Source organism: Manis pentadactyla, chromosome 7, assembly GCF_030020395.1.
Source record: "Manis pentadactyla isolate mManPen7 chromosome 7, mManPen7.hap1, whole genome shotgun sequence".
Taxonomy (NCBI): Eukaryota; Metazoa; Chordata; class Mammalia; order Pholidota; family Manidae; genus Manis; species Manis pentadactyla.
The window spans coordinates 135376548-135391114 of record NC_080025.1 but is presented as its reverse complement, the minus strand read 5'-3'; the positions used below and the strand labels follow the sequence as shown (position 1 = coordinate 135391114).

Sequence of the window (14567 nt, the reverse complement as noted above, 5' to 3'; positions counted from 1 at the left end):
ATAATAACAATATAGGTTAGGGAACGCATAGAACAGATTCAGGAGCCTGTACATTGAGATGTTAATAATGGCGCTCTCTGGAGCATGAAATCCTGGAGACTTCACTTTCTACAGTAGGTATTTCCGTAATACTTACATTCTGTATCACATGGATAAATTGCTGCTGAAAGCAGGAAGAAAGGATTTTAAAGTGGGAGTGAGTATGAAAAGAAGGACTGAAGTGGATATTTGTTCTCCTTTTGGGTTAGCGAGGATCTGACCCCCTTGAGACATTGGATAATTCTCCTGCCTTAGAGTCTCCCACCACAGAAGCTGTAAGTGGCTTTTGACCCCAGGGCCATCATGGCTCTGCTGTGGGTGAATCGATGGTAACTGCTCCAAAGCGTGGCCCTCTCCCAAGGGAGGCCCAGGGAGCCCAAGGCAGCAGTGGTTGGCCCTGGGCTTTCTGCCACTCACAGTCTGAGTGGTAAGTGATGTGCTAACTTGAGGCAAAAAAGGGAGGTAGGGAGAAGATACTGAACAGTCCCCAGTAATCCACAGACCTGAGCATGCAGGCTTCCAGAAGGGCTGAAACTGCAGGAACCTGCAGAGGAGTCTGTGGGTCTTCTCTCCAGAGAGCTGCCCTATTGGGAGTTGTGACAACTCCCAGCTCTGGGTCTCTCAGATCAAGTGCCAAATTCCTTAGAGGGAGAATCTGATTGGCCTGGCTCAGTCAGTGATGGCAAAAGATGGTGGGGCAGTGACCCCAACCCCCCAACCTGGAGAGCTGTCCCGAGGTCAGGCAGCCATCTGGACTGGTGACTTGTGTGGGTCCACTCTGGCTGCTGTAACAAAGTACCACAAACCGAGTGGTTTAAGCAACAGAAATGTATTGTCTCCCAGCTCTGGAGGCTGGAAATCAGAGATCAAGGCGTCAGCAAGGCTGGTTCCTTCTGGGTCTGTGAGGAAGAATCTCTTCCATGCCTCTCCTAGCTTCTGGTTGTTTTCCAGCGATCTTTGGCCTTCCTTGGCTTATGGACACATCACCCCAATCTCTGCCTTCATGCTTACATGATGCTCTTCTGTTCTTCCTGTGTGTGTGTGTGTCCAAATCTCCCTTTTATAGTGACACCCGTTGTTGGATTTCTAGCCTCCAGTACTCCAGGATGACCTCATCCCAACTCACAGCACCTGTAACAAGCCTAATACCAAATAAGGTCACATTCCGAGGCTCAGGGTTTAGGACATCAACATATGAATTTGGGGCAGGGTAGGGTAGAGGGACAAAATTCTGTTATAAGAGCATAACTGCTATGAGGAAGGTTGGGAGAAAAATCTGGGCTGGAGAGAGCTGGAGAGTCAGACATGAAGGAGAATGAGGAGCCTTCCGGAGCAGACGGGAGGAGGACAGGCAGGGGAGTAAAGGAAACCCAGCAGAGCGTGGTATTAGGAAAGCTACAGAGGCGTGAGTTCTGAGGGGGAGAAATGATCAACAACGTCAAAAGCATCTGAGGGATAAAGTCAGCACCGAAGAGTGTCTGCTGGATTTGGTGACACGTGGTGTTCTTGGCAAGGAAAATATTGGTAGACTAGTTGGGGCAGAAACAGAAAGTAGTGGTTTAAGGGACGTACTAGATGTGATGAAATGGAGAGAACAAGTGGGGATGATACTTTTGTGCAAGGTTGGTCATGAGAAGAAAGAAATAGACAAGGTTTTTGCTGGAGGAAGATATAGGGTCCAATGAGGCATACAGCTTGGTCATATAATGATGGAAAGAACTAGTGGGAAGGGGGAGATTGAAGGGAGAGGAGACCATCACGGTGAAAGCTCCCCAGAGGTGCCACGGCCACATACCCACAGGCCAGGCACAGAACAGGCCCACCAAATATTTATGAAATGAAGGTATGCCTGTGGACCTGAGGTGTAGCAGGTCGGGGAGGGGGCTGTGGGTCGCCTGGGCTACATTCCGAGTCCGCTCCCACTTCTGCCTGCTCTCTGGCTGCCAGCATCACTTCCCTCCTGGCCTCTCAGTGCCAGTGCCAACCGCCAGCATCCCACAGGTACTCGGGCCCAGGGTTCAAATTCAAGATGGAATTTAGGTCCCTGGGGCACCTCTGAATCAGGAGCCCAGCCCAGGTTGGTAGGCTGGGTGTTCCCCATGTCACCCCCCATCAGGGATTGTGTCTGAGTGTGACACTCATTGTGTTTTCCTCACTGACTCTGAGTTCAAACACCTCTAAGGTTAGAGGTCCTTGATTTTAGAAACTGATCATTATCCCAGGAGAATATAACACCAAAAATGGACAAGCACCCCATCTCAGCAGGGGCAGGAGCTGCTTCTGAGAGGTGAAATGGAGGGAAGAGACCTCCATGTATATTTTATATACTTTTGAACCATTTTAATTTTTACAGTAATCTTTATTAGCCCTAAAAAATAACACACAATATGCCATCTTTTTAAAAATTGGATTTTTATTTAAGAATGTACAAAAATACATTCTCTTTTCATAAAGTGGAGACAACACAGACAGGCCTAAAGTCTCCCAGACCATCCCCCTGCCTGCCCCCAAAATGATCTGTAGTAGAAGCCACTATTATTATGTTTGGACTGTATCATTCCACATCTTTTAAGATGTATTTTAATGCATATATATGCAATATATGTCCCCACATTAAATACATAGTTTCATGGTTCTGTAACATCTTTCTCTGTTGATAGGTAGTAACTGCACTAGTGGAGGTGAGGATTTATATGTGGGTAACTGTTGAACAAGTGCTGTATGCTTGAAACTAGTTTAAGATTGTATATCAATTATCCTTCAATAAAAAAATAAAAACAAAAAATACATAGTTTGGGTCTTTGAAGGGATTAAACATGTTTTCATATAGCACTTTCTTTCCACTGGAGTTTTTCCCTCAGTTGCTTGTCTTGGGGGTGGGGAGGGGCAGAAACTGACATCTCTTCCCATAGTTTAACTCCCCTCCTAACTTCCTGCCCTCCACTTCCCCCTTTCTTCCTTTCCCCCTAGGTAACAAGTCCATAGTCTTTCCAGATGCTGCTCCTAAGACCACTCCAGCAGAAATCCCTGATGGGATTGCCAGATTTAGCAAATAAAAATACAGAAAGCAGGTTAAAATTTAATTTCAGATAATGAACAATTTTCAAATATAAGTATAAACCCACACAGCACTTGGGACATACTTATAAATCCCAAAGAACTATCTCTTGTTTATCTGAAATTAAGATTTAACTGAGGAGCCTGCATTTTTTCTGCCAATCCTGCCCTGGGGCACTTGTTAAAAATACCATTGCCCTCATCCCCTTGTAAGGTTCAGTAGGTCAGCCTGGAATCTGTATTTTTTTTAATGGTGCTCAGATCACTGGCCAGGCTTGAGAACCTTGAACGATGGGGCTCCACTCCCCATGAAAATAATGGAGTCTACTTATCCACAGTGCTGCTTTCCAAGGTTTCAGTTACCTGTGCTTAGCCACCGTCCAGAAAGATGACCCTGCTTCTGACCAGAAGGTCAACAGCAACCTAACTAAGCCTACATCATTCACCTAACCTCACCCCACCACATAGCATCTTATCACCTCGTATCATCACAAGAAGGGCGAGTACAGTACAGTAGGATATTGAGAGAGGAAGACCATATTCACATCACTTCTATTACAGTATATTATTCAATTTTATTGTTGTTATTGTTGATCTCTTACTCTGCCTAATTTACAAATTAAACTTTATCATCCGTGTGTATGTAGAGGACATACATTTTAAGTATAGGGTTCGGTACTATCCGCAGTTTAAGGCATCTACAGGGAGCCTTGGAGCAATCCAGCGGCTATGAGGGAACTACTCAAACACATTGTCCTGCTTATTCATTCCTCGGACGTTAATGAGTTCGGCTAGTAGGTGCCGCGAGCAGCTGTCCCCGGCTGCTCCTCTCAGGTGTCCTGCCCCATCTCCCACACACTGGGGGACTTTTCCGTCTACTACTTTTCCGCAGGCCGCCCTATTTCCTTTGGACCCGCTGATTTCTCTGAGGTCCCACGACCCCCACATACTTGGTCAACCGCTTCTCCTCCCCAAGCTGTAACCCTCAAAACCAGCAAAATGGCAGAGAGCTGTGGGGCTAGAGACAAAGAGGGAGCAGTCAGGCGGGGTTCTGGGTTCTCCCTTACAGTCTGCTCCCAGCTCTGCTTTTCCGGGTAACCCCTCAGCCAGGCCCTCCTGCCCCTCTGGGTGTCCTTGTACCACGTGAAGACTGAGCCGATGGCCTGAAGCGGCCGAGCGGCCGGAGGGCGGGGCTGCGACGGGGAGGGGGCGTGGCCTGACAACTTGGGCGACCCCGCGTGACCAATCCCGACAGGGAAGGCGAGGCCGGGTGCCTACCTGGGCCCAGGTGTGCTCCGCTCAGCAGCATCTCCCGGTCTCTCGGTGCGCGAGATGGAGTGCGCCACGGAGGCGTCGGGAGGAGACCCGGGCGGGGCCGAGCTCCCAATGGAGCCCTTGACAAGCCAGGTGCCGGGGCCGGAGCAGCCGCAGCCGCAGGTCCCCGCGGAGAAGCGACGTGCGGAGAGTCCCGAGGGCAACCCGGCTCTAGCCAGGGCCGTGAGGGAGGCGGCGGGCGCAGGCCAGGAGCTCGTCGGCGGGAAGAAGCTGCCTCGCCCCTCGCTCCTGCGGCTGCCGCCCCCCAGCCTCGGCTACGGCGCTTTCCGCCGCCAGGCGTCAGCGGGCGCCGAGCCGCCGTCGCCCGGCCCCACCGCGGCCGAGCAGCCCCGGGACGGCGAGGCGCCGGCGGGCGAGCTGGTGCCCTGGGCCGCACCGGGGGAGCCGACGGCCGGCGCCTGGGCCCCCATGGAGCTGCAAGTGGATGTGCGCGTGAAGCCCGTTGGCGCGGCCGGTGGCAGCCGCGCACCCTCGCCCGCGCCCTCCACGCGCTTCCTCACGGTGCCGGTGCCCGAGTCCCCAGCCTTCTCCCGCCACGCCTCCCCCGCGTACCCCTTCCTGCCGCGGACGCCTTCCCCGGGCGGCACGTGGGGCCGCGGCGCGTCCCTGGCTCCAGCGCGGGCGGAGCGCGGCAGCGACACCGAGGGCCGGGCCAGCCCCACCGAGGGGCGCGCAGAGTCCCCGGGCTCCCCCACATGCCGCTGCCACTGCCAGAAGCTGGGGCTGAAGGAGGACACCGACCTGCTGCGCCACGCCGAGCCGGACGGCGACACGAAGCTGCCCCGGGCCATCAAGCTCATGGGTAAGCGCGCGCTGCGCCGCGGGGGCGGGCCACGCAGCAGGAGCGCCCACCGCCATCCGCTCCGCGCTGGGCTGCTGCAGCCGCCGGCCTGGGGGATGCAGACTCCCCCTGGCCTAGCATCAGTAAAACTCTGGTCTACGTAATGATGATTCAATTTGCTTGAGAGAAGACAATAAAGCCACTAGCTTCCCCCCACCCGAGAAGAGCTTTCGCGTTCCCTTCTGGCGTGCGCAGCGTCTTCGGAAGTAGAGGCGGATAGAGCTCCAGGGCCCGGGAAGTCTTTCAGTGCCACGTGATGGTGGTGGTAGCTTGGGCGGGAACTCGGGTCTCCGGACTCCTGGTCCCAGGGCTGACGGGACCGCCGCCCTGCCCTGGGCCAAGCTCCCGGCCAAGCCTCCAACTTCCCACCGCAATATACTGCGGAGCGTTTGGTCCCAAACATAAATCCATTCAGGAGCTACAGTGAGAATTAGGCCCCAGACTGTGCCAGGGTGTGCGTGGTGGGGGAGTGGGTTCAGGGTTTTTGGAGGGGTGGAAGGGGTCGGTTGGCAGGGAAAGAAAAAGATACATAAACAATCTTGGACAAGGAACTAGGAGGGCGTGGTCGGTGAACCTGGGGACATGGGAAAGTTTCCTGGAGCTAAGCCTTGAAAGGTGAGTAGGAGTTGGGGGTGGTAAAGGCCTTTTCTGGGTGGAGAGCCAGCACGAACAGAGGCCAGGAGGAGCCAGGCTGCCCAGCAGTCAGAATGCCAAAACCCTGGCCAGGTGAGAGGAGCAGCAGGCCAGCCAGACAGGCTCCAGATCTCAAGGGCCTCTGTGCTAGCAGTTCTTAGACATGTAGGATTCAGGGACTGGCAGCATTCAGGAAAGTTTGCAGAGATTGGTGTGAGCAAGTTTTCTGCACCCTAGTGTTCTAGTTCTCTATTGCTGTAACAAATAGCCCCAAGCATAGTGGCTGAAAACAACACAAAGTTGTTCTCTCACAGTTCTGTGGGTTGAAGTGTGATGGTGTCCAAAGCAGCAGGGTTGTGTTCCTTCGCGGGGCCCAAGGGGAGATTCCATTTCCTTGCCTTTTGTAGCTTCTAGGGGCCACAGCATTCCTTAGCTCATGGCCCTTACTATATTCAAAGCTAGCAATACCCTGCTGAAACCTCCGGCTGCCGTCTGTTCCATTTATAAGGACCCTGTGATTACACTGGGCCCACCCAGAAAATCCAGGAAAATCTCCTCATCTCAAGGTAAGCAGATGAGCAGCCTTAATTCCATCTGAACCCTTAATTCCCTTGGCTGTGCATCCAGAGATTAAGATGTGGGCATATTTGGGGGCAACATTATTCTGTCTACCACATGTGTCTACAGCTGTTATTATACTAGTAAATGAGGCAAAAGGTGGGCTGATAAGGAGGTGAGGAGCTAGTGGGGAAGTGATATAGTTGAGTTTTTACTCTAGAATGTGAGCTCTGCCAGCATTGTGAAGGATGGGGCAGGCATGAGATTGAAGGAGAGACTAGTTAAAGGAGGTGACAGCAGTAGTTCAACAAGAGATGGTGAAGCCTTGATCCACAGCAGAGGGAAAAGGGAGGGTTCCAGGGTTAGAATTAGCTGGGCCACTGAGCCAATGAAGGTTTGCCAGCAGGAGGAGTGGGGATGACTCCGGCATTGGCTAACTTAAGTAACCAGCTGTATGATGGACTGTGTTATCCTTAAAAAATGGAGAATGGGAGAAGAGGTGTGGGAGAGACAAATTAGGTGTTTGGGGGAGTTCCAGGTAGAGGTATCATTTAAAGGAAGAGGAGCTAGCCACTTCTTCCCAGCTAGACTGGGAAAGAAAAAATGTAAGTGGTAGGAAAAACATCAGGTCACCTGAAGAGGAAAAGGAGTTTCTAGAAGCATGTGGTCAGCAGTGTCAAATGTTTGTTGAGGGGAGCGGTGGACTTCAGGACTGGATGACTAGAGAGGGTTGCCACCTGGGATCAGTGCCCACTGTTGAAGCAGATAACCCAGGGGTGTGAAGAACAGGTGGGAGGGCGAGATGTCAGACTGGCAGCAACAGCAGGGCGCATGCTGATGCTTGGCACTTTGAGCTCAGGATTAAAGAGACCTGAGGTCCCCAAAGCGGGGCTGAAGCTTGGTCTGAGGGTTCCTGCTTGGATGAGGAGCTCTGAGTAGTGGTTTCTGCCTGTGATGGCCTCTACCTCCTGGGGTCAAGCTGGTTATCTCAACAAGAGGGCAAACCAAGGCACAGGCTCTACAACTTGCTCAAGCCCATGTAGTGAGCCGTAACCCTGCTATTTCCTGGTCCCCTCCTCATGAGCCCAGGAGGGAAGAAACCACTGTGGAGAGGGTTGGGGATGTCTCCTTAGCTTATTTGGGCAAGTGTCCCAAAGGCGCTGTCCTCCTATAAACTGAGGAATCAAAGATATAGAGAGTGTTCTCAATGAGCATGCATCCCGGAAGAGAAATCGGTTTGCAGAGAGCCTCAGGTGGGAGGCAGAGCTAGATGCTCAGGCAGAGAGTCTTAACCCCGGAGTCACCTCTCCTGGTCCCCAAGGCTGGATCAGGTGCCCCTATCCCTTCTCCTACTGGCCCGGCTGTGGCACGCAGTCTGGTCCAGGCGAACGTGTGTATGGAGCAAAAGTTGCAGACAGTCTGGGATAAGCTGGGAGAGAGCAGAGGCTGGGGGCAGGGGGTTTGAGAGAAGGTGGGGCAACCTAAGAACTCCAGAGGTAGGATTTTGGTGGGACCCACAGGCAGAATGTTCTCAGCTGCAGTGCAGGAGGAAATGGAGCCAGGAAGGGTGCTGTTGGGCTTTTTCAGGCACCTCTGAGGAGCAGAGGTCAGAGCAGGAGGTGTCACCAAAGGCGGCCTCTCACTGGCGTGAGCCCTCTGGGTCCCTATGCCCCACTTGGTATTTGGAAGTTTGTATTACATTTCTTAAGACAGGCCCCCAAATTGAATAAACTTTTAAGTCCCACAAAACCTGGCTCCACCCCTGGCCATGGAGCTTAGCAAGGAGGAGGCAGCTGGTTTCCATCGCAGGGCAGGAAAGGTGGTCCTGATGCAGCAAATGAAGGTGTGATGCACAGTGAGCAAGTAAGCAGAGGTGTAACATCAGAGATGCCAGGCCAAGATGTGCAAAGGAGATTGGGTGGAAGCTAGAGAAGGGGGCAGAAGGGATGGTGCTGGAGAGCAGGGAAGTGTCTATTATTATTGCCATGTTCTTGCTGTTCTCGGGGCAGGTGGAAGACCCTTGGAGTAGGACTGGGTGTGTTTGCAGACACTGAGAAAGTCTGATTTAAAGAGGAGAAGGTCCAGGACTGGGTTTAGGGAGCAGGCAGGTTTGAAGGGGATGCCAGCTTTCTCTGTATTTTCATTTTTATGCAAGGAGAATGTGTTCCCTGTGTAACTTCGTTGCTTTTCAAGGTGGGTGGGGTGGGCTTTTCCAAGGTCAACGTTGCAGACTTTTGTAATATACATATTTCTTTACTGCTTTGTTTTCTGAAAGGTCAGAGATGAACATAGTGTCCACTCACAATAGTTACCAGGGTGATTGGTAGATTTATTTTCCTTTTCTTTTCCAGACTTTTTAGTTCTGCTTTTATAACCTTAAGATCCAATTTATGTGTGTCTTTTATTCCAAACATTTTCAAATTCCTGTTTTTGGTGACAGCGTCTTTGATCTGTAATTCACATACCATACAATTCACCCATGTCCCCTGTACGATTCAGCTATCTTTGTTGTATTCACAGAGCTGTGCAGGTACCACCAAAGACAGTTCTAGAATACTTCCATCTAGAACCTTCACAGACAGTTCTAGAATAGAACTGTCCAACAAAAAGGAATGCTGTACCATTTACCTCCTGCTCCCAGCACTCGGCCCCAGGCAACCAAGAATCTACTTTCTGTCCTTATGAGTTTGCCTGTTGTGGACATTTCATAAAAACGGGCTCATACGATATGTGTCCCTTTGTGTCTGGCTTCTTTCACTCAACATGAAGTTTTCAAGGCTCATACATGTTGCAGATGTACCAACACTTCATTCCTGAATGATCTGCTTCATTGTACAGATGCACTATGCTTTGGTTATCCATTTATCAGTTGATGGAAATTTGAGTCAAATCCCTTTAAAAAGCAGATTGTGTGTGTGTATTATATATATATATATATATATGTATGTATTTTATGACATTTCACGTATCAATGTAAACTTCCCTTTCCAGTCTTTGAAGCCAGTGTTTTCTCTATAGCAAATGAAAAAAATGGGGATTTCAAAAGGGCCTATGCTTCTGAAGTTCAATTATGATTGAAAATGTGTTTTACTAAAAACTTTTAAAAATGTGTTCTATCTGGGTGTGTATTAATATGTGGGTATATGCTAATATGCGTGAGGTTTTTAAAATGGAATTCGTTTTTTCAAAGTAATAACATATTTGCCAGAGAATTACCTCCGTTATTTCAGTTTTTGGTAAATATGGTGATTGAGTTCATAGGACCGTCCACCAGTATGTGGCGTGCGTTCCTGACTCTTACCCGTGAGATCCGGGTGGGTCCTGGGGCCCCTTGCCGCAAGGTGTCTGGGAGAGATCTGGCTTCTTGACCATAACTGATTTCACACTTCCGTATTGGGGCAGAGATCAAACTCAGGAGAGCTTGGTTACTTCAGCTGGGTTGTGTTTTCCCCTTGAAAGCTGCTGGTACCTTGTCAGTGGTTGTGATGAACCATTTACTTATTTTATTCTCCAAGTTTTCTCCTCTGGCTTCCCTGGTTACTCCATCAACAGGGCAGGATGTGGCATTTGAGCCTTTGCCCGTCCCACTCCTCCGGGAGAGCCTTCCTGTCCCTCTAGCCTCCTTGCAGCCATCTCCTCCCTAGGTCCTTGAGCTGCTGGCAACACACATCTATCTGTCTAGTGCTTGACAGACTGTAGGGCGCTCTCTGCACAACACTTCATTAGTGGCCTCCAGTGACTTGGAGAGATGGAAGATGCAGGTGTGATTTCAGTGTTAAAATGAGAAAACACCAAGATCACTGGAGGGGCCCATGGAGGCAGGACTTGAACCCAGGCCTGTCTGTCCAAGTGCAAACAAAGCCCTCTTTCCTCTCTCGTTTGGAGTTCCGTCTCCTGGAGCCTCTGTCCTGTGAGCATCTTGAGTGCAGGGGCCTGGCCTGCCCTTGAGATTTGTACTGTGTGTCTGATGAACATTAAGTGCTCAGTGAATGGTTGTTAGCCAATTATTTGTTGTCTTTCTTAAATAGAATTTTATGTCTTCTAGTTACTTAAGAAGCAGAAAGTCTGCGAGCAATTTTCTCCTAATTATGAAGTTCTGGCCTAAATTGAGTGTTTTTTCCAGGTGTCTTGAGCTGAGGGGGTGGGTGCTAAGGTGGGCACAATGTTGGTGTCTGAGTCAGTGTGGTGCTGAGTGGGGTGGGTGGTTTCCTGACCTGTCTGCCCCCCGCCTCCCCCAGGGCTGCCCATGTACCTGAAGTCCCTGCGCTGGGCCCTGGCGGTCATGGCCGTGTTCCTGGCAGTGTCCGCGGTCGCCATTGTGGTCCTGGCCTCTAGAGCAGGTATAGTGCTCCTCCGGGCTCCTCTCCTCCCCTGCTCCACCACCAGGCGCTCTGGTTCTTACAGCACCTTTGTGAGAATTAGAGGAAGATGTCGCCCGGGGCCCATGCAGCACAAAGACACAGGGCTTGTTGAACAAAGATGAGGGAGAAGAGCTCTTTCCTCCCACTGGCCACAGCCTGCGCTCCCACAGCAGCTGCCTGGCAGCCCGGGGCAGGGCTCAGTGCACGGCACACACCACACAGCCTTCCCAGGGCCTGCCCACCCTGCTTGCCACCCCAGGTTTTGACCTGTTAGCATACATGCATTCGGTGTTCTGTCTCCCAGCAGCTCACCGGTGGTCTCTGTTTGCAGGGGCCAGGTGCCGGCCATGCCCCCAGGGCTGGATGTGGTCTGAGAAGCACTGCTACTACCTCTCTGCCGAAGCACAGGCCTGGGAGGCCAGCCACGCTTTTTGCTCAGCCCACCATGCTACCCTCCCCCTGCTGAGCCACACCCAGGTGAGAGGGGGCAGGTGGGCTTGGGGTGGATATCGTTACAGGTCACAGATCTCTAGCACAGGAAAGGGTTTCAAAGATCTAGTCCAACTCTACATTATAGGAAACATCACCAAGGCCTGGGAACATAACGTGACTATGCAGGAGCACCACACACCAGATCTCCCAGGCCTTCAATTTACTCTTCATCCTAAGAAGTGGAGGCAGAGCTGGGAAGGCTGGAGTGGGGTGCTGCCGTCCAGCCTGGCGGCCAGGCATTAACAGCTCTGGGACCAGTCCCCTGGTAGGGCCGTGGTGAAGACACCTGTGTCCTCTCTGGGAGGTAGTATGGAAAATAAGTGTAGTCGGTATTGTCAGCGACTCCAGACAATAAGTATTTCTTCCATGATCATCGGTCTGTGGGAGGGCTGTTGGCGGGCCAATTGTGGCTGGGTTTAGTAGGACAGCCCAGCTTCCTGGGGCAGATTGGCTGGGCTCAAGGCTGTGGGTTGGGCTCGTCTTTGCTCCATGAGTCTCTCATCCTTACCCTTTTGAAAGTCTGCGTAAGAAAAATGGCAGAAAGGCAAGAGCCAAGCACCATTTAAGGCCTCTACTTTCACGTCTGCTACCGTTCCATCAGCCAAAGCAAATTAGCAAACAACAGCAAAGGGACCGGAGAGTGTATTACATCCGCAGGCTGCCAGGGAGAGGCTGCTGGGGCTGCTGTACCCTTTGACTTGGCCTCAGAGCCAGCCCAGGCTCCTTTTCATCCTCCCCAAAGCTCCCCCACTGGCCCTGCCTGCAGGCCACAGCCTGCGGAGTCCAGATGGAGAAGAAATGACCAGCCACGGCAGGCTGTGTGCACCCTGTCTGTTCTGCCACCTCTCCACTTACACACGCAGTCCGGCCTGGGGGATTCCTGAAGGGGTAAGGTTAGCAACCTTCAGCCTGGAAGCTGCTTCTGGCTTCTCTTTTGGCTGGTGACTGGAGGTGCTGCTTTGAGGGGAGAAGGTGGGTCTGCACGGACCCCCCTGGGGCACACAGTCGGCCTGATGGCCCGTGTGTCACCTGCAGCCCTGGCTAGTTGCTGGCAGTGAGCACAGGGAGGCAGTTTTGTTGAGCTGGCCTGCTGTGTGCTGGGCTCTCAGCCCGTGATGAGTAAGACCGCACCCCCACCCCCAAGCTATGAAGGTTGAGGCAGCACAGGGAGGGAGCACAACTGTAGCCCAGGGCAGCACCCAGTCCCTGCAGGAAGGGACCTTCTAGCCGAGGCCAGGATGACCAGGAGTGGCACCCAGGGCACAGTCATCGCCCCAGTGCTGGCTTTCCAACGCCTGGGCTTACATATAGAGGTTTTGTCTTTGTCAGCTTAAAGTTTTCTGAGTGTAATGTTAAATTTGTTTACACCAGTCCACTTCTGATTTTCACTGATGTGAATACACACTTCTGGGCCTTGTGAGCGACATGTGCTTGTGGTATAGACTGTTTTTAACTTGGCATGTTTCATATTTACATTTTCTGCATAACTGTATTTCCTATGTACTTGTCATCTTTAACAGCACTGTAATTTTCCATCATGTTGACACCCCGGAATTTGCCTAGTTATTTCCTGTGGCTGAACATTTGGGTCATTTCCACTTTTTCTTTATAAATCGCATGGTATTATCTTTGGGTAAGTTCATTTTCTCTCCATTAAGTTCTTGGATTTGTTCCCCAAAGTGGGATCAGCCATCCCAGCGGTAGGAATGATGTTCCCGCTCTCCCACCTAGCTCCGTCATGTTCCGGAGAGGGCTGGTGTGAACCCTGCCACCTTGTCCGCTCCACCCTGCCAAGCCCCCACACCACAACTTACAATGTTTTTTTTCCCAGGTTGACCATGGCTCCCAGGCCACCTCTGCAGCCTCATCAAGCCCATCCCTCGCCTCCGGGCTGGTCTGCCCGTTTGCTGCTTACTGCCCAGATGCACTCTGTGGCTCCCAGCTGTGCTCATGCATTTCCCCTTCTCAGGGCTTCTTCACTTCTGGTTCACTCAAAACCCATCATGTGTTGCTGGCTGGGGACCGGCATTTACAGCCTGTCTCTCCTTGAGGGCTGAGATGGGGTCAACCCCCCAATTTGGGTCCCCAGCCCTGAGGGCGGTGCCTGGCAACCAGCAGGCTTCCAATAGAGCTTCCCAATTCCTGGCAATCAGGGACAGTTGGGTTGAGCTGTCACTTCCGTAGTCCAGAGAGGAGTGACCACTTGCTTTTCTCCCTTAGGACTTTCTGAGCAGATACCCAGTATCCAAGTATTCCTGGGTGGGGGCCCGGCGAGGCCCCCAGGGCTGGCACTGGATTGACGGGGCCTCCTTGCCACCCCAGCTGTGAGTGACTGGGCTTGGTGGGAGGCACCCCGTCCACAACCCACTAGCACGGGCTCCCCTCTGTGACCAGTGACGTCACAACAGGTGCCTGGACTGGAGCCTCCCTGCCTCTGCCAACGTCCCCCCAGCAGCTGATCTGGATCTTCCATCTGTCCCCACATTCAGACCCCTGCTCCACTGACAGCCACAGGCACCTTTTGGGGGACCCACCCCACCCCACCCATGCTCAGGGCCTGGGTTTTAGTCCCTGTCACCCCACCCCTTGTTTGGATCCCCCAGTGCATTTCCCCAAGCAGGGCTGTCACTCTGTTCTACACGAGGCATGTGCCGCACCGAGTGGTTTAGTGGTCGGCCCAGAGCCCACAGCTGACAAGCGGAGGGGTGGTGTGGTGGGTGGGGGGGCATCCTCACAACTCCGTCCCTGTGCAGTGATTCCAGAACTCACCAGGTGCCCCATCATCCTGAGTGTCCCCCGCACTTCTCGCCCTTCCCCAGACTCCCGGAGGAAGAGGACAAGCCAGATCTCCAGTGTGGGGGCCTGCAGGGAGGCAAGCTCGTGGCTTTGGACTGCGCCTCTCTAAGACCCTGGATCTGTGCCAAGGGGTCCAAGTGATCTGGGTTCTGCACATCCTTAGATTGTTGGGCAAGCAGCTCTCCCAGGGGTGGCCAAGTTGCAAGCCGGAGCAGCTTCCTCCCCGGACCCAGGCTTCCAGGTCTCCTGGCTCAAGAGGCCCTGCGTCACCCAGGGAGCTGGACTTCCAGTGCAGGAAGATCACACCCAGGGAGAGGTGGCTTTCCAGGGCCCTGGGGCTGGGTGCTCATTTTAGTCTCCACCTTCTGAAGTGGACTTGTTTGGTGTTCTTGCTATGGTTTTTTAGCATTTCCAAGCCTTGTTTTCCTCCCTCATTAAAATGGCCATTTCCTATT

At 52.4% G+C, this 14567-nt stretch overlaps 1 protein-coding gene across 3 annotated transcripts; it reads left to right on the top strand.

Annotated features, from left to right (window-relative positions):
- The first annotated feature begins 4349 nt into the window (after window positions 1-4349).
- KLRG2 (killer cell lectin like receptor G2) lies at window positions 4350-14567 on the top strand. 3 transcript variants are annotated; one of them, XM_036905479.2, is made up of 5 exons: window positions 4357-5233; window positions 10702-10803; window positions 11156-11301; window positions 13537-13640; window positions 14136-14567. In XM_036905479.2, the coding sequence occupies exons 1-5, from the start codon at window positions 4429-4431 to the stop codon at window positions 14251-14253; spliced, it is 1275 nt and encodes a 424-aa protein (XP_036761374.2). In that variant the 5' UTR covers window positions 4357-4428; the 3' UTR covers window positions 14254-14567. The 3 variants fall into 3 exon arrangements, with proteins under 3 accessions (XP_036761375.2, XP_057360805.1, XP_036761374.2); XM_036905480.2 differs by lacking the exons at window positions 13537-13640; window positions 14136-14567 and adding an exon at window positions 13148-13530 and having other exon boundaries at window positions 4350-5233; XM_057504822.1 differs by lacking the exon at window positions 10702-10803 and having other exon boundaries at window positions 4356-5233.

Excerpts from the sequence above, each read along its gene's own strand:
- KLRG2 (XM_036905479.2), top strand. The coding sequence starts at position 4,429 with ATGGAGTGCGCCACGGAGGCGTCGGGAGGAGACCCGGGCGGGGCCGAG. Across the intron at positions 5,234-10,701 it reads CCGGGCCATCAAGCTCATGG|GGCTGCCCATGTACCTGAAG; the intron begins GTAAGCGCGCGC and ends CGCCTCCCCCAG. Across the intron at positions 10,804-11,155 it reads GGTCCTGGCCTCTAGAGCAG|GGGCCAGGTGCCGGCCATGC; the intron begins GTATAGTGCTCC and ends CTCTGTTTGCAG.